This window comes from Amblyomma maculatum, chromosome 1 (genome assembly GCF_055883805.1).
Source record: "Amblyomma maculatum isolate TAMU_Amacu chromosome 1, ASM5588380v1, whole genome shotgun sequence".
NCBI lineage: Eukaryota > Metazoa > Arthropoda > Arachnida > Ixodida > Ixodidae > Amblyomma > Amblyomma maculatum.
The window spans coordinates 303971187-303990809 of record NC_139344.1 but is presented as its reverse complement, the minus strand read 5'-3'; the positions used below and the strand labels follow the sequence as shown (position 1 = coordinate 303990809).

The following is a 19623-nucleotide window of genomic DNA, read 5'->3' as shown; positions in this document are numbered from 1 at the left end:
CCAAGTCATCAGGCTGTGAAGCGGTTGTTGCGTCACCAATGAGAATGGAATCAATGAGCTGTACGGTACCGAGGCATTCACCACGGTGCAGGGACATGAGAAGTGAGAACGGATTAGAAATCCAGACCGCGGTGAGGCCAGCTGATATAGCAGTGGCAGCGGCAGCAGCGGTGCATGGTCGTTCACTAATCAGGCTTCTCTGCGTTTCCCTGGTTGTTCCTGGCGAACGATTTCGAACAGTCTTCCTCGAACATTAGCATCGGTGCTGACGCACTAGTGCATCCTTGGAGTTCTCAGCTTGGGAAACTTCGACACTACGTTCTACAGTTTCATGACGCTGTACGAGCACCGCCATCTAGGTTGTTCCTGGCCAACAGTTTCGAACAGTCTTCCTCGAACGTCAGCATCGGTGCCGATGCAGTAGTGCATCCTTGGAGTTCTCAGCTTGGAAAACTCGGACACGATATTGTACTGTTTCGTGCCACTGTACGAGCACCGCCATCTATCGGAGCTCGCTGTAATCTTCGGACTTATCACCAAATTGATGTGGGCGGATACACCGTGAGTTCCTGGTCACTTTGGCAGCGGCAGTGCGTGGACGTTCCCTAATCAGCCTTCTCTGCATTTCCCAGGTTGTTCCTGGCCAACAGTTTCAAACAGTCTTCCTGGAACGTTAGCCCCGGTGCCGACGCAGTAGTGCGTCCTTGGAGTTCTCAGCTTCGAAAACTTGGACACGACATTCTACGGTTTCGTGCCGCTGTACGAGCACCGCCATCTGTCTGAGCTCGCTGTAATCTTCGGACTTATCACCAAATTGAAGTGGGCGGATACACCGTAATTTCCTGGTCACTTCGGCAAGCGGCAGTGCGTGGATGTTCGCTAATCAGGCCTTCTCTGCATTTCCCAGGTTTGTGGCGAAATTCAATAGTTGTTTTTTTTTGCCTCAATTCTGCCGCTGGCGCTGCCATAAGTGACTTTTCTTTTGTAGAGTGCTGTGCTTTTTTTTCATGTTTACTTAAACCAGTCATAGTTAATTTTCGCCTGTGATTTCAATCTTCTCCAGCCCACTTTATACACAGATATGCAAGAAACAAACTCGGGAGACTTTGGTGATGTGGCGATAAGCAGCCTAATTCTATTAAGGAGGTTTTTAAAGTACTTATTGATTTGGTTCTAGGACTTCGCACTTTCGCTGGAGAAATGTAGAGCGACGCGGAAAGGGTGAGGAGTTCAAATCGAGAAATTCACTCAGAGGTCGCAGGCATAAGAGAATCAATTACCATCATGAACGAGGCATTCGAAGAGTTCAAGAACGATGTACAGAACTTTCGCAGACAGCTAGCAGAGGCAAAGGCGCAAGCCCACCAAGCTTCTTCAGTAAACGTACAGCTAAAAGCAGATTTTGCAAACGCAAAAAGAGAAATCATAGAGGTCAAGCAGTACAGCCGGAACATGAATTTTGAAATCAAAGGCCTCCCGGTTGTACCTTACGAAGACCTAGGAGAAACTGTGCAAAAGGTAGCTACATGCCTCGGAACGGCGGTTTCAGAAGGTGACATTGATATAACCCATAGGGTGCCGTCGAAAGACAAGACAAAACCAAACGTCGTCGTGAAGTTCTCGTCTCGCTCTGTTCGTGACAGGGTGCTTTCTGCCGCAAGAAAAACATACCAGAATGTCAGTCTGCTCAGGTTTCAAGGTGATGATCCACTCTATGTAAACAAGCACCTTTGTGTCGAAAACAAGGTATTGCTAAGTAAAGCTCCTAAGCTGAAGAAAGAGAAGAACTGGAAGTTTGTTTGGACTTTTCAGGGAAAGATTTTGGCGAGAAGGACTGAAAAATCAACCGTCCTTTACGTGACGTGTGAGGGGGACCTCAGTGAAATTGCGTAAGTGTTTTGCATCTTCGTGTAGGCTTCCCATCTTCATGTACTACTCTTTTAGTGACGTTAACAAATTGAGAAAAGAGTTCTCTATATTTTACTGTAACATTCGCACTGTCCGAAAAAATTCGGATGCCCTATTAGCTCACCTCTCTCGACATACATTTGCTTTCGATGTAATTGCATTAAGCGAAACTTGGCTTAAAGTTAGTAAATCGGTGTCTATCCCAGGATATAAGCTATCTTCACTCCCAAGAAGCTCACGCACACGTGGAGGTGGCGTTGTACTATTTCTAAAAGAAAACATTAACTACAAGGTTCTGTCCTCTGCGTCTGTTAGCGATGGAGACACTGAAGCACTGTTCATTAAGCTTGGTTTCAGTCTTATTATTGGTGTTGTTTATCGGCCCCCAAACACGGCAGTAGCATCATTTCTAGCACAGTTCGAATCAACCCTGGCTACAGTATCCCAAGAAAATGATGGCCGAATTGTAGTCGGAGATTTCAATATCGATTTATCAAATGATACACATCAAGACTATAGTTTGCTTTTTCAGTCATTCAACCTTCGCAACTGTATAACACAGGCTACCAGAGTTACAGGCACAACTAGTTCATTAATTGACCATGCTATAATGAATATTGAAACCGGTATGTGTGCCGGTGTATATGGTGACCCAATAGTCGACCAATGACAATTTTCTTGGTGCGCAATGATGAGAAACGCAGTAAAGCCAAGCCCCTCTCTTCAACTTCGCATACGCGGATATATTACGCCCTGCTATGCGACATACTAGGCAACACTGATCTTTACGCTACCTATGATCATGACATTAATACAGAATACGAACAATTTATCAGCAAGCTGTAATCTGCAGTGAAGGAGAGTTCAGTAAAACAGTGAAGAAAAAGTATGAAAAGCCAGTTTGCCCTTGGATGACAAGGAAAATTTTAGAAGTTCTTAAAGAAAAAGACAAATGATATCATAAATGGCTACATAACAAAGGTAATGAATATTACCTAAAACAGTTTAAGCGACTGCATAATGTGTCAGTAGGACTACTGAGGCAGAGAAAATGAGAATATTTCTCACTTCTTGCACAAGCTGAGAATAATACAAAAAGGATCTGGGACAGTGTACGTAACATTATCAAGCCTCATTCTAACGAGCAGGTATCACCTGAAGTGGTGGATCAGGAAATGGTGAATGAATTCAATGATTACTTTATTAACATTGGTCCTCACCTTGCCACGCAACTTCCACATCTCCAGGTAGTTTACAATCCCTGACCCCGGTCCCGAACAATTTTGTGATAGATAGTACAGATTACTGTGAAATCCTAGAAGTAAAGCAACTGGCCCTGACCTTATAATTGTCAAAATGATAAAGCATAATATAGATGTATTAGGCAACGATTTACAGCACCTGTTTCATCATTCCCTAGATACAGCGGTTTATCCTAATGAACTTAGGATTGCAAGAGTAATTCCGATCTACAAGGATGGAGATCCGTGAGACCCGTCCAGCACCAACCCATATCAGTGTCGAGTGTAATTAACACCATTTTTGAAAAAAAAAAATCATAGCTAATCACATTAAAAGCTTCCTCTCAAAATACAACATTATGTCTTCTCACCAGCATGGGTTCCGACCCAGAAGGTCTACATCAACTGCGACACTCACCCTTACTCAGCTTAACATAGCCCTCCATAATAACAAGGTCGCCATTGTTGTGTACCTCGATGTGCACAAAGCTTTTGATACAGTAAATCACGAAATTCTCCTCAGTAAGCTAGAGAGTTATGGTTTCTGAGGGAATATACTTCAGTTTTTCAAGAGTTATCTAACCGATCGAAGACAACGTGTAGTAATCAATGAACATATGTCTACTACTAAACAAGTACTTACTGGTGTGCCCCAGGAATCGGTCCTTGGCCAGATATTTTTTTCCTTGTATGTGAAGAACTTTCCTAAAATCTTATGTGACTCCAAGACCCTAATGTATGCGGACAATACTGGCCTAATCTTTTTCGGTGATACATTACACGTTACGAACAAAAAAACAATACTATTAACTTTCAAGAGTATCCACATGGTTTACAATAAATCAGCTTACCCTAAGCATTAAAAGAACTATACCATTTTCCATTCCATTCGGAAAGAAATTAAAGATCATTCTGACATACATATAGACAACGTGAGGCTCCAACAGGTCTCATGGTTTAATTATCTTGGTGTTAATTTTGAAACCGACATGCACTGAAAAAAAAAAAAACAGACACGCAGTGTATGCTCGAAACTTGCTTATGCCTGTTATTTATTGCAAAAGGCTCGTGCTTTGGTCTTCCTTTCCTGCGTATTCTTTATTTTGCTTTTGTCCACAGCCATGGGGCAGCACTTATAAGACATATCTAGACCCAATGTTTCACATGCAAAAACGAGCTAACGTTTTCAAAGTGCACTGACTTTACAGAGCCTTTATTCAAATCACTGAGATTGCTACCTCTGAATTCTATATATCTACTAAAAACTGCAGCCATAGTGCATAGTATTCTAACGACCCACTTCCACTAGATCTCTTCCGACTTCCCAGCAGAACCACCAGAGCAGCAACTCCTCGAAAATTTAACCTACCACTATGCCACAATACTTACGGGCGAAGACTAATCAAATTTAATGGTGCCCAAATTTGAAATGGAATTCCTAATGATGTGAAGGTTAAAAGTAATTTTGTGTCATCATCATTTATCATCATTTGTTGAACCCTTAAGGACCCTTTACAGAGTATTACATAAGGGGGGGAAGCAACATACATTATAAAACAGTACATGAGGAAAGTCAAAGATGTTAAAACAACAACAAAAAACCCTTGTAAAACAGCAATAAGCATACAATGAGAGCAAGGAGTACAATGAATACAATCAGTAAAATAAAAAATTGCAATCAAGGAGAGCAAGTGAATTAATCAAACTATGGGTGGGAAAATAAATTTTAGACAAAAGTAAACCGAATCTGGGTTCAGACCAAGCTATGATGACCATGACAGACATGACGTCACAGATATTGTGTGCATACTGCTTGGCTTAAAGGGGTCATGACAGCTAATATTTGAGCATAAACTGATTATTGCATTTCACTCCTCATATGTTAAATTATAAATCCTCAAAATTTGAGCTCATTCGGTGCAGTAGATAGTTCTAAAATTAATTTTCATTATATCGGAATCAGCTTTCTGGTCTGGCAACCATTGGCCACTGACGTCACGAGATATCATAAGTGAATTCATTATAAGAGTAAATACGGTAATCGAGATGCTGTCTCTTGTTCACGGCTGGAAAGAAGAATGCTGCTGCCTCCAGTCCAGCCATGCCTTGACCTAGAGTACCCTCGGCTGCTGTGAAGCACATCTCCACTTCTGCAGCGATGTACCACAAAATGATTTTCTGTGCTTAGGAGCTTAGGGTTGGGGCGCTACGGCATATCAAGAAGCATCAGTATGCAGCGAAATTGAAATCGAGCATTTCAGTAAAACACCGATTTAACAGGGCTAATACAGGCGGCCACTGCACATTGTACAGTTAAATTTGCAGGAACAATTATCCAGGATTTTGAATTATCGACGTTTTACTGTAGGTTGGATATCACCAAGGCCTTGTTATACTACTCCAGAGGAATGCTATTTGTGCAGCATAAATAATACAGGAGGTAAACATTTCGTTAAGTCCATTGATGCCAAGATCCTCCGAGAACATTTTATCCACACTAGCTTTAGCTGAGAACAGCTCCCAATTGGCTAAATGGAGCATCCAGTTGTATGTTTTTGTCCGAGTTATTGATGGTGATGATAACATGTTAATAACAGGCAGGCGACCGCTTCTGTATGGATTGCCTAAAACATCCCAGTTAAAATCCGTAAAAGCAGATGGCCAACTAAAAGACAGGCTCACCTTTTGAGTGCTCAGAGTAGCCGTATGTTTGCTTGTCTGTATTCAGCAGGCAGAAGACATTGTCACATAGGATAAAATCTCTCGTATCCGTTTGTTTGCTCCTCTAAACAAAAGAGTGCATATTAAAATCACTGACTAGCAGATATGTCTCTGGTAATTGCAAAAAATAAGTTTTAAATTGATGTGTTATTTCAAACGAGGCTCAAGGTATACAGAACATAATGTTATAGTTTTAAAATGGAGCACAGTAACTGCAACAGCTTCATATTTTGTTTTTACAGTAAAACCTCGATAATTCGAACTCTGTCAATTCGAAATCCCGGATAGTTCGACGGTTTTCTGTGGTCCCATATTTTCAATGTAAATTTGTCCGGATAATTCTAACCAGTGGCCTGCGCCAGCCTGGTTAATTCGAAAATTAAGAGTGCTATGCAGCAATGCTCGAACCATGTTTCGCCCCAAAACCGGCGAAACAACAGCCCTATGGAGCCACGAGGCAAAGCCAGATAGCGATGGCAATGATTTATAGGCGAAGCGCCCCAGCCGGAGCACTCTCAGCACAAAAATTGGGGGGCCACAGTGCGCCCCGCGAACCACCGAAACGCAGGCCTGCAGAGAAGACGTGCTTCACTGCAACATGGCGGGCATACCGTTTGTCACGTGATCTGCCCCCCCCCCCCCCCCCCCCCCCCCCCCCCCCAGCATCTATACCCCCCTCCTTCGCACGGTGTCAGTCAGGGGCAACACAACACGTATTCCGTGCCGCGACTGCTCTTCCCCCGTGCCATTTCTTCCGTGTTGTGCGCGGCAGGTAGGGGTCGGCTACTGTGCCGTTGTTTTTTTGGGCTATGCAAAAGTGTTAGATTTGTAACCGTAGTAGTTATGGAGGTTATTCTCACAATAATGCACCACAGGGGGGCTAGATGCTAGTCACCTTCTAGCCCCGGCAGGCCAGCCCTAAACAGACAGAGCTGAGACCCCCAACCCACAGTGTGAGAAGTCAACACTGCAGCGGGTTCGGGCCAGAGAGGACAAACACAAGTTGTGCACTCGAACAGGCTTTAATTTGCCCGAGTAATTATACACAGCAAATCAACAGCACTCAAATGCAACCGCCGTAGGGAGTGAAATAACAACCCACCAAAAGCGGAAGCACATGCAAGAAGGTGAGAGGAGTGAGGTGGCGCGGCTTTGTGCTCACGGCCCGTTGCGGAAGGTGCGCACGGTGACCGGGCGACTGCGGTGGTGACAGCGATGGTCTCCCCGGCGGAAATCATGAACCGCGCGCGTGCGCGCTCAATTGCCAAAGAACCCAAGAAAGTTGCGAGAGATGAGCTTGTCTCGGACTGTGGAGAGAAGGTCTTCGTGTTAACTGGGAGGAAAGAGGAAAGCCCCTGACAGCGTTGCCGTGGGAGACTGGGAGGCGGTGGGGGGTGGCCAGTGTGCCCTCTCCTCCGCCAACCTCCCTAACAGCGCTCACAACTAGTTATAATTACGCACTGCCGTTATAATGAGGCCAGGGGATTGTGAATCCCCACATCCCCCCCTCCTTAAAACTGCCGTACGGCTAAAAAGTAGCCACGTACCCTGAGGGATATAGGTTTGGCTCAATGAGGGCAGCGATGCGTCTATCGAGGAAAGGCTCCAGCGGGCAGCCGACATCATAGACCTCCATGCCAAAAGTAAGGGGCTGAGCTGCTCCTCGACGAAGTCGGAACTACTAATCATCAGGCCTCGGATGAGGACAGCCAACGCATCTCCTCCCAGAATCTCGATAGAATTGAACGGGAAAGAAATTGTGCAAGTAGATGAGATCCGAATTCTGGGCATGCTCATAAGCAAAACAGGAAACAATCCCACGACTATAGCTAAGCTAGACGCTCATGCAAACCAAGTGGTAGGCATCATTAGAAGAATCTCGGCCAGAGGTAGAGGGCTAAAGGAGAAGAACAAGTTGAGGCTGGTCCAGGCCTTTATCTTGAGTCGGATCTGCTACTCAACCCCATTCCTTAACATCAAAAAAGCAGACAAAAACAAGTTAGACGCCATAATAAGGAAATGCACGAAACGAGCACTGGGACTCCCAATCTCGACCTCAACCCTGGCACTAGAGGGAATGGGGGTGCATAACACATGGGAAGAGTTAGCGGAAGCAACGAGAACGGCGCAACTCGAACGCCTAAGTCTAACTGAGACAGGGCAGCAAATTCTAAGCTGGGTAGGACTACAAGGGAACAGAGGCACTAAACACCAGACGTTCCACATTGAGTCCAAAATTAGGAAAGCCCTCACGATCTCACCGATACCCAAGAACATGCACCCACAACACGATCAGGAAAGACGCCAGCACAGAGCCAAACACATGGTAACAAAACTAAGCAGAATGCCACCCGAGACGGTTGCCTACACAGCCGTCGCTTTTGACGAGGACTGGAACTCTGTCTCGGTGGTAGTCGACGGGTCCGGAATAGAGCAAGGCAAGATATATACAAGCGGAGTAGACGCCACGGCAGCGGAGGAAGCAGCGATCGCCCTAGCGTGCGTTAGTACGAACGCGAAGGTGATCATCAGTGACAGCAAATCAGCAATAAGGAATTTCTGCAAAGGCAAAATATCACACTACGCGTTGAACATATTATCGAAAAGCAACATAGACAGAGGGATCACCCTAACCTGGGCCCCCGCTCACACCAACATACCAGGAAACGAAGCGGTCAACGCCCTTGCCCGAGCGCTCATTATCCGGGGGGGACGCCGGCCTCAACCTAACTTTAAGGTCGAGACGCTCGCCACCTACAACGAAGTCATTGAGCACTACAAGTTAGGACAGCGGAAATATCCACCCCCAGATAGGTCCCTCACATCCACAGAGGCAGTCACCTGGCGCCGCCTGCAAGCCAAGAACCACATGTCTCCCAGATGGAGATACCTCACGCAAACTGGAAATCCGGAGGACCAATTCTGCAGATTCTGTAGCGATATAGGAACTTTAAAACATATCCTCTGGGAGTGCAGCCACTCCCCGGGCTACAATTTATTCCAGGACGAAGAAGCATGGGAGACCGCGCTTCATAGCGAAGACCCGGCGACACAGGCTAACATTGTCCGCCTGGCAACTGAAGCGGCGAACCGCTTTGTCTACTAGCCCCTGCCTCTTGGGGTGACACCGGGCTCCCTGGACGCCTGCGAGCGGTGCCGGAGCTCCGGTGTCGCCTCCTTCGGACAATAAAAGTTTTCACCACCACCACCACGAGTGGAGCGGCTAAACACCGTTTAACTTTTGAACTCGTTTAAAGGAACGTGCCAATATATAAAAGTTGCAGACAGCTCACAGCCCCCGGCGCCACTGCAGAAGGCCATGGGTGCTGGACAAGAAGGCAGGGCCGACGACACCGAAGACTGGCACGGAGCCAGGGCACACGTGCGGTGACCGCAGCCATTGCAGATCCCGCTCCTTCACTGTCAGTTGGCCAGGGCAGCTTGCTGCAGACACGTGGGCGGCGGGCAGCACTGCGTCGTCCCGTTGTGTAGTTTGCAGCAGGCCTCCCATCAGCGGGTTGACCACTCGCTCTTGGCTTGCCTCTTTTCCCCCTCTGTCGCCGGCACAGCCCGGAGTGTGCGCTGCGGGGTGCCAAGCTGCTCCTGTTGGTGAAGCCATCACCGCGGGTCTCGAGTGGCGCCAAGGCAGCCTCTTTGCTGCAGCTTTCATTGTGGGAGAGACACAGGCGTTCGTTCCACGAACACCAGCTCGCTCTGTGGCCAACCGGAAACCGTTTTTCTTGGTGGCCTGGTTGACGGTGTTAACAGGCTGGCTCGGGGTGCAGGAACACGGCCGCTTCCTGGACGGCTTGGCCTCCGATGCCGCCACGGGCGTCCGCCAGCCTCCTTCTCAGCAGGCTGCAAGGCTGCCTTTCCTCTAGTTACTTTTTAGTATGTAGCACTACTGGCCATAATCATGGATTTCGCCGATGTCTGTCCGAAGCAGCTCACTCTCTCTCTCTTCGTGAACTTGAAGTGAAGAAAGAGAAATTAGCGATGTGCACGTCACACGGCTCGGCATTGCAGAGGCGGAGCTCTGAAGCTGCTTCCTCTCTCTCTCTCTGTCTGCCTCGACTTGAAGGGAAAGAGAAGGTGGCGACGCCCACATTACGAGACTTAACAGAGAGGGGGCGAAGTGGCCGCACATCCAACCAGTGAGAGAGTGGGGCGTGTCATAGTTGCGGACGTCACGGCCTTTACCGGGCAGTGTTGTACAAGTGTGTTACTCCGGACTGAGCAATTATGTGTCGCTCGCGCGTCCTCAACTTTGGCATCTCTTCTCTCGCATCAGCCACTCCTCAGCAGTCACAGACAGCAGACGTGCACACGCAGTGCTCCCTGAACCTCGGCTCCGAGCTGCTCACCGCGTAGTGAAGCAGCTTGTGCTTACCTCCTCGTCTTAACTGGCGCTCGCCTTCAAGCACATTTTCCTGCTCTTGGATTACATTTCTTTGTCCTGGAGACCTTCTTTCCCAGCTCGGAATGTGTTGATTCAGAAACTCTGGAGCATCTGTTTTGCTCATTCCCTACATTCTCCTCAAATCTCTTTCTCTCCCCCTTTGATCCCACCCCAGACCTTTCAGGCGCAGAGCAGTGCATTCCAAAGAGTGCCTATTTTTGCTCATTTGTAATAAGAACCACTGAGCATAATGTAAGTGTTTCGTGGCGCAGGTTTGACGTGCTCGATGTGCTGAAGTACAACGATTACAAAGTCAGCGGGAATGCGACTCTACTGATACTGTTATATCAGCTATACGACGCAAGAACCTAGAAGCACAAAGAATGAGGAAACGTGCAGAGTGTACTCACGCAAAACGAAGCATAACAAAGAATAAAATGCATGAAATATCTAGCAGGGATAAGCAGTGCTACGCACCTACTTCAGATTTCATTAACTATGCAAATCGGCTGCAATTTCTTTTTTCTCAAATCTACCCCTACTCGGTCTTTTCCAAAGAGAAAGCGTGTGCTTGCTCTGGAAGTAAAATGCACTGAACATTGACAGAGCGTCCCATCCATATTCAGCACAAGAAATCACTCCCTGCGCCTTGATCATAATTAGTCTGCTGTGGGCGCAAGTGGTAAAGAGGCACGATGCTCGAAATGCAGAGCCTGGCCTCTCGCTGCAGCTGCTTGCTGGTGGGGGTGAGCGTCCTCTTCAGGCCACGCAGCGGGGCTCGATTTGCAGTGCGCTTTTTGTAAAGCATAGCTCTGCATCTTCTCTTGCAGCTCTGTCACGCGTCGACGTGTACCCGACGCAGCAACTGTGGTGTTGTTGTGAACTTAGAGAAAGTTGCGAAATGCGGGCCCCCGCATATCAAAATGTGGAATCTGCTCTGCTTCGCTGGCTGCAGAAAGCAATGTGGCCGCTTTCCCGTCAACTGAACGATACTGCGGGAGAAGGCCAACGACCTGGCTCTGCAACTTGGGCAAAATTCAAGTGTAGTAACGGATGGTTTAGCCGTTTTAAAGAACATAACAATTTGGCATTTCTGACCGTCTGTGGTGAGAGTGGCAGCGCTAACGGAAGCGTTGTCGAGAATTGGAAGAAGCACACTTTGGCGCCGCTGCTTAGTGAATATGGTGCACACGACATTTACAACCTTGATGAGGCTGCACTTTTCCATAACATTCTGCCAACAAAAACATTCGCGGTGAAGGACACCGCAGTTAAGGGTAGAAAATAGGCCAAGGACAGGATTACTGTGCAAGCTGCCACTACTGGTAGAGCCTGTTGATCAAAGCAACTGGGGAAAATGAGGGTTTACTACATGAGTGCAGTTTCTAATAAGACCACGACAGTTGCACTGTATAAGGATCACCAGTGTACTGCAACTATTATGGTCTTTGCACTGTATAAGGAACACCAGTGTAATGCAGCCATTATTGCTTTCCCATGTGGAAAGAGGCCCTGAGGGTGGCATAGTTACGCCTGGGGTGCCCACTTCTGCCACAGTGGAGTAAGCTGCATTTTGTGCTTACGTTCATACAAAGGTTGGGGGGAGCGTTTGTATCCACGGCATCTGGAAATGTGAGGTAATTACAGTCGAACCCGGATATATCGAATTTTGGTTATATCGAACTCACGGAATATCCCCGTGAAAATCCCATGTAAAAGTATAGGAAAGCCGCGTCATATATCGAACTCAATTTCACCGGTCGTTCGATATATCAAACTCCGCACCACGCACTGGAAAGTGTGCCTTCCCTAAAGACGATCGCATCACCCTTGGCCGTTTGCCACGTGACGTTTTCAAGCCACGCGCGGAAGGAATGAGGGGACAGTTCGGCGACGGCTGGTCTGGGCAGCGCCGCGCCCATTCCCCAAAGGCGAGCGCGCATCTGCAGTTATCCTTTCCCGCGCGCCAGTACATGACGTTTGCAAGACATGTGCGTGGGTGTGCCCATTCTTTTGCCGAGCTATCTTTTTCCTTCAGCACGCGCTTACGCATGCGTCAAGCCAGCTAATCGCGCCCGTTTTCAGACAGACGTCGGACACTCTCCAGCGTGTGTTGCGAACACTGCGCGCGGCGGCTGACGTGGCTGTGGCGCCTGCGGACGTTAAGAAGCGGCAGGTCTCTCCCTCTCTCTGTGGTTTTTATTTTTATTTTTTTTGGGAGAGTCATCTATTCTTATCGCTGTGCTGGCTGTACGCGGGGCGTAGCGTAAGATATGGCCGGCTGCGGACGTTAAAAAGCGGCAGGTTCTTTTTTTTTAAGGGGGGGGGGGGGAGTCGTTTATCCTTGCACGTATGAATCAACGAAAGCACGTGGTCAGCTGCGATCATGACGCCCGCCCCAAGTGCGGCGTGATAAATGGAACCAGGCTTGTGCAATCAAGCCATCACGGGCACTCTGCCAAGTTCGCTCCCCGCCACCGCAGGAGCTATCAAAAGATTAACAGATAAACGCGCCGCCCCGCGGCGCCGTGACGTTATCGCTGCGCAGCATCTTGGCACGCTGCCAAGAATGAGCTGCGGATGAGACGACCAAAACGGAGTGGAAAACGCTCACGATTTCTGCCGCGGCGACACAGAAAATTTGTTTTGAGCTGCCGCGGTGGCTCGAGCGGCGAGAGGGACGCAGTTCCAGCAAGTTGGAAATTTTTCGCTGTGTCGCTGCCGCTCGTGGCTGAGATCGCTCAATTGCTTGCATGTGAGCGAGCTGTTCTTTTTTTTTCTTTTTCCAAATTCTCGGGTTCAAAAGTGAAGGGTGGGTTCATTATGCGAGTGGGTTGACTACGCAGCAAATACGGTATCGTTTTTTCGCATCGTAAGTGCCGTCAAAAGCCGATTTCTGTATATCGAATTATCGATATATCGAACTATTTTGCGATCCCCTTCGAGTTCGATATATCCGGGTTCGACTGTAGTAGCTATTTACTTATTCAGTCAAGTATTTCAGGTCATCATCTCATACCAGTGTTCAACGATCGGTGTGTGCAAGAGACTGTTGACAGTTTTTCACTCTGATGCACGTAGAGAACTTCCAGAAGGACGTCATTTGCCAGCTTTTTCACTTTGTAGCCTTGACCTACAGTGTCTGTCAGTCTTTGAAACTATGAATGGTGAGACCATCTTTGAATCCCATATTGTTTGATGAGGAGGGCCACAAAATGTGGCCGGTTACCCACCATGGGGACAGGAACTCAGCATGGAAGCACATAACGGTATGGACAGACCTTTACTTGAAGCATGGTATCCAGCTCGGCCCGCTGCCTATCCAAATCCCGAGCAATGCGCTCTTGTTGCCTCTGGAGGTGCTGTGCTCTCTCCTGTTCCGTCACCTGCAACACAGGGCATGCGCATCCATGAGCAAATTCACTTTGTAAGCCCACTCATTTGATGGAATGTATACTCTGGATACCATATCTGCAGCAGATCAAGCAACAAAACAATGTTAATTCACCAGTCGCTACTATGGAAAGGCATTACTCTGCCGTACCTGCGACCCCCTATATTGGCTTATCAAATTTTTTCCCCTCACCAAAATTGCTGCATGCACTCAAACTAGCTCGCCCAGTTGTGTGCGCATAATATTAAGTGGCGATAGCGTGCTCGGGTACATCATCAGGGCCATTTTTTTAACCTATACCAGCTACACCAGTGTAGCAAATCTCCAATACCTCCAGTCGTTTTTCTACACTAGTGTAGCTGGTGTAGGTTAAACAAATGGCCTTATCATTATCATAGGTTAGGCTGGTCGTCTTCGCTACACCATACTGCGAGGTGTCTCTATGCCTTGTCACTATTCCTTCAATCAGTCTGTGTTATTTGATTTGTACCACCGTCCACCGTGCTCTTGTTGCCGCATTGCCATGGGGCAGTACGCAAGCAATACAGCTGCTTTGAAGCTAATAAGCTATCGAGTACGTGCTAGAGCATGGCAACCACGCTGCCAGCAGGCACTTTGGCATAAACGAGTTCTGCGTAGCATATTTTCCGGTGTATAAATCGCACTGGTGCATAAAATGCACCAGTTCCCTCCGTAGAAAATTCACTGATAATGTGTGACGAAAATAAATGCTTGCGGCAGGCACTGCATATGTATAGCCTTTGTCAAAAAAGCCCAAAGGGTCTGTTTCTAATACATCTAGTGGCGCTCCTATAGCATTCGTGGAAGTCGTTCACATTGGATAGGGTAGGTAAAAAAATTCTCCTTACCTTCAGCAAAGTTAACTCTAAGAATGCATTACGAAGCGTATGGTCTGGCTTAGAAGCAAACCCCATGACCTTTAAACATTTGACAAAAACTGTACAGACAAAAGTGCATGTAGCGTCCAAAGTCTGAGCAGTTCTCTTCAAAAATGTTTTGATACACACAGATGGTACAGTCAAACCTCGATATAACGAACACGCATAAAACGAATTATTGAATAGATCGAACTCTTCCGAAATATTTTTGTCAAACACATGTATTTTTAACTTTCTATAGCGAACGTGGTTCGGCATAAAACGGATATTACGAACTTCGAGACGCCAAGCACTACAGGATGCAGGCTTCGTTGCACTACATGTGTGTTGTGTGGCGCAACAAACGTTCAGGACTACCTCGCAGGCGCTGACAGCGCCACAGATGCTACGACGACATTGGGAGTTGACAGCCAAAGAAATCAATGGCCTCCGAGATCACAGTTGCGCGCCGGTTTGTGCGCCCGGAGGTTATCTCGGAGGCCATGAGAAATCGTTCGCATCTCACAATCGCTGACAGCGCCGCTTCAGCGGCGCGCTCGAATGTTGCTTTTGCCTTTTTGGTTTTTGAGTCTTTCGCGTTTTTTGGTTTTAGTGTTACCAGCGGCGTGGCCGTCGTAGCGTTCGGCGGAGGCTGCGTCGGTCGTCGTGTCAAGTGTGGTGCGCGGGTGTCCGTAGTGCTGTGATGGCGGTGAACGTGAAAAAAATAAAGCAGCAAAGACCAAGCTCAAGATAAAATCGAGGCCTTCAAGGAAGTTTACAAGAGGAGGCTGATTGACACTCTTCTCGTGAAGCTTATAATGAAGCAGGACTTGAAGATCGACTTGCTGGGAGCATTAAAGCGGCATAGTACAGCGTGAAAGGTGAAACGATTGCCAACTGCTTTCGGCACGCAGGTTTTGTTGCAGCAGAGGCCCGTGCATCAAGTGACGATGGGGACAATCCCGACGAAGCAGAAGCAGAGCTCCGCGAGCTCGATAAGCCTGGAACGATTTTTCGCGTTTTGTTGGTGACATGCCCGCAACAATGACTGTAGAGGACCTTTTTGGCGGCGACGACATCGCGGCGACCACGGCTGTACTGACGGACGCCGAAATCACTGTGGAAGTTTGAGGAAGTGCAGGCTGACCGTGCAAACGATGAGAACATTCCTTTACAAGAAGGGCTTGCTGCATTGGATTTGCTGCGCCGCCACTGCAGTGCTATCGAGAGCAGTGGATTTTCCCTTGTTGAGTGTTTGCAAACTGGTGGAACAGGACGTGATACGGAACGCGATCAACACAAAAAAGCAGGCCGTGATAACGCAGTTCTTTGCGCATAAATAAATGGACGTGACCCAAGTAGGCACCCTCAGAGTTGCTGTGCTTTCTCTGATTGAATTTTGCTGCTCTTGCATGTATTTTCTACGAAATTTTATATTACGAATTATGGATAGAGCGAACTATTTTCCGATTTTCTTTACTGTTCGTTATAACGAGGTTTCACTGTATATGCATTTACACACGGTGTTTAGGCAAAACCATCGGAGAAAAAAGACGGGCGAAGGATATGTCAATTGGTGGACTTCATTATCCGGAGCACACTGGTGGCTTTGCCCCAGATAATTTTTTCCCAAACCTCAAACTGCCTTCCTTGGCAAACTCAATTGCACACAGCTTAACATTTTCACTCCGCAGCTGGCGCCACTGTCAGCGAGAAATAAAGACACGACGCGACAGATTTCAAGCAATCATGAAAAACCCTATAACGCTGCAGCGATCAGTGCAATAATGAGGCAGATGGAAATGACGCAAATGGAAGCGGCTTGAAAATTGCATCTTGTTACAGGCAAGCTATCATTTTAGAATGAACAACACATTTTCCTCCTTAAGAATTGAACTATCTATAATAATATATGAGCTACATTTCATTTTTTGCAAGGCAAATTTAAGTTACTTTTGAGTTCTTTCGAAATGTAGAAACTGTGCGTGGCAGATGATGATGCGCATTTGTGGCGCGTCATTTCCTGGCTCGGGCGCATGCCTGCGCAGCCCACCCGATATTTCATCATGTAAATATTGTAAACTCTTGGGTTTAAGATCCCGAAGTAACATATGGACTCTGAGCAACATCGTAGTTGTGGTCTTCGGATTACGTGCATTGACATCGCGCAGTGCAGAAGCACCTTTTTGGGCATGGACCAGGCACGGCCGCCGTGGCCCGGATTTATTCCACACATTAGTCGCACCGGTGGATAAGACACACTAACGAAGTTTTCGAGAAAAAAAAAATTTCGACTTATACACTAGAAAATAAGCTATGCTACTGCAGACATCAGCACAAAAAGCTGAAGATGACACAAGACCTGCCGGGTCTTCCGCAGTCAAAAGAGTGGAAAAGTGTCCTGGTCTTGAAACGTCCCTCCTTTCGATGGAGGCGAAACGGAAAGGCGTCCGTGTGCTGTGCGATATCAGTACACGTCAAAGATCCCCAAGTGGCCAAAATTACTCTGTAGCCCTCCACTACGGCAATCCTTTCTCCCACCTTTTCACTCCCACCTTCCTCCTTACCCATACGGCGTAGTTCAGGTGTCCAGAAGACAAGTGTGACGGATACTACGCCTGTGAACCAACTATTATTATTGAGTACATCAAGGCTCTACGGGCTAGTAATGGGTGGGCCACGTGATTCTGCAAGGGACTTTCTCCAAGGAGGCTTTGCCAGCAGCCTATGAGGATTATTATAGGGAGACAACCTTGGGGGAGCTGTACACCCTCCATGGAGCCACCAGAAAAACCACATTGTCTGGTCCGCGCTGCATTGAGGCATGGTTTACGTGCGTGTGTTACTCCTCTTGCCGAATTCTGGCCACCGTCGTGTTGCAAGAACAGGAAAAGAACTACAATGATTACATTACGGCATGCGTTTTCGTACAACTTGTGCGGGAAACTGTAGACTTTGAGGGGCGGTTGTCAGCCTTTTTTTTTTTCATTAAAGTGGCTTTGTGACCACTCTCCCCACCATCTGGTACTGCTGTTTGTCCCTGGCGGCGCCGCAGCAGCCACTGCAAAAATGAGATCCCCCAACAACAAATGCGTCAATTGTTCTATCCTTATATGCGACCCTGCTCCCAGAGCTCAAAAACTGTGCACTCGTTTGAGAACATCACTGAATTAGGGATTGCACAGAGTAGCTGTAGAACTATGAAGACAAAGGTACACATGGAGATCTGTCCCCGCCTGCACTGAAAGTCGTCGGGTTATTTCCTCGCTGTTCGTCTTTTGGAGAGAGAAAACTGCAGCAAGAATGGCATGCCTTTTTAATAATGACCCAGGTGGTTAGAAACCACTCACTGTTACTGGTAGATAGCTCACTGATCTGGGACAGCAGTGAGCCAACTTCCCCTGGCCACTGTCGGCAAAAACCAAAGGGTAAGGTTGTGTCTTGCACCATTGTAAGGAACAAGTCCAAAATGCGCTGACAACAGGCACAGCATCCTGTGTAGTCGTCACCCTGTTGAATGGTTCATTGTGGGTGGCAATGTTAATCTTGTTGGGGGTTGCTAAATAAAATGTCTGTCATGAGTGGGCCCCCTCGCACCCTCCAAGTGAGTGGTCACAAGGGAAGCTCCCAACCACTTGTTGCTGTGTACACGCATATCAATGATTCTTCCTTTCTCTCCAGGAACAGAGACATCGGGGCATTGTTCTTGACCTTAACGACATATGCCTCTCGCCTTGGAGTAGCGATTTCACGATGTCTCAGAGCCTGCCAACAAGTGCTCTTTGAAAACAATGTCCTCGTTTACCAAAACCTAAAGTGGCATGCAGTGACGACAGTATCACTTAATCACGATTTCTCGCTTTTGAAAGCACAAATAGAAACATGTTTCCAGCCAGCCTCTTTCGTCAGCTGAGAAACTGAAAAATGCACACGTCTCTACGCGACTGTTCCTCCGTGTGTGGCAGCACCTGGCATGCACTCCCACGCAGGCGGGCCACACATAGGTAATGTTGATTCTTTCAGTCAGAAACATCAACTTGGGTTCCTGATTCGATAGGAGAAAAACTTCTAGGAAATTAATATCAAGCAGCACAACTGTAGAGCCCATCGCAGGCGGCAGAGGTGCACGGTTATGCTGCCACCTTATGCTATTCCGCAAGACCCTTCCTCCCCCCTGGTGTGCGCGTACTGGTGCAAGGGTGGATGGCTACAGATCTAATGATCGACTGGATAAAGATTGTGTGGGGGCAGCAATCGGGAGCGCTTCTTTTTCCGTCGCTCTTTGTTGTGGACAGCTTTTGCGATCACCTCCAGGAGACTGACCAAGCTGAAAGAACTGCGCACGGACCTTGCTGTTATTCCAGGTGGCCTCACGTCAATGCTGCAGCCTCTTGACGTATCTTTAAACAAGCCAGTTAAAGATAACATTTGGAGGCTGTACGCAGGATGGATGGCAGAAGGCAAACATGCCATGATGCCAGGCGGAAAAATCAGAAGGTCGTTTGTGGAGCTGCTTTCCAGTTGGATATCGGAGGCATGATTGCTGCAGACGTGGTCTTTAGAAGCTTCAAAAGAACAGAAATTTCAAAAGGCCTGGACGCGACTGAAGACCCCCTCTTGTGGGATAACGACAAGGCATAGGAAGAAGCTGAATGTGGAAACCAGTGATTGCAGTGTGGACTCTGTTCAAGAGTAGAACGGCATGGTCTGCTGTGAACGTTATACCACGACGCGTGGGGAGTGAAAAATTGATGCGTTTGAATTGTGGTGCTGGCGAAGACTCTTGAGAGTTCCTTGGACTGCCAGAAGATCAAATCAGTCGATATTGTCGACCATAAACCCTGACTGCTCATTGGAGGGTCAAATTCTAAAGTTAAAGCTCAGCTACTTTGGTCATCTGATGAGAAGAGAGGAGTCGCTGGAGGAAGATTTGATGTTGGGAAAGGTTGAGGGTCGCCGGAGAAGGGGTAGGCAGCGAACGCGATGGTTAGATGGCATCCTCGAGGCACTGCAGATTAAGTTATGTAATGTTAGGAAGATAGTGAGAGACCGAAAAGCGTGGCGTAACATGGTCCATAGGGT

The 19623-nt window shown here is 47.6% G+C and overlaps 1 protein-coding gene across 3 annotated transcripts in view; it reads right to left on the bottom strand.

The window, feature by feature from the left end:
* LOC146206967 (MICOS complex subunit MIC60-1-like) overlaps positions 1–19623 on the bottom strand; it is a 118208-nt gene that overhangs the window by 6861 nt on the left and 91724 nt on the right. For all 3 annotated transcript variants that reach the window (XM_084587689.1, XM_084587756.1, XM_084587836.1), the window contains exon 10: positions 13551–13655. In XM_084587689.1, coding sequence (XP_084443815.1) covers positions 13551–13655 — 105 coding nt within the window. The remainder of the gene's footprint in view (positions 1–13550; positions 13656–19623) is intronic.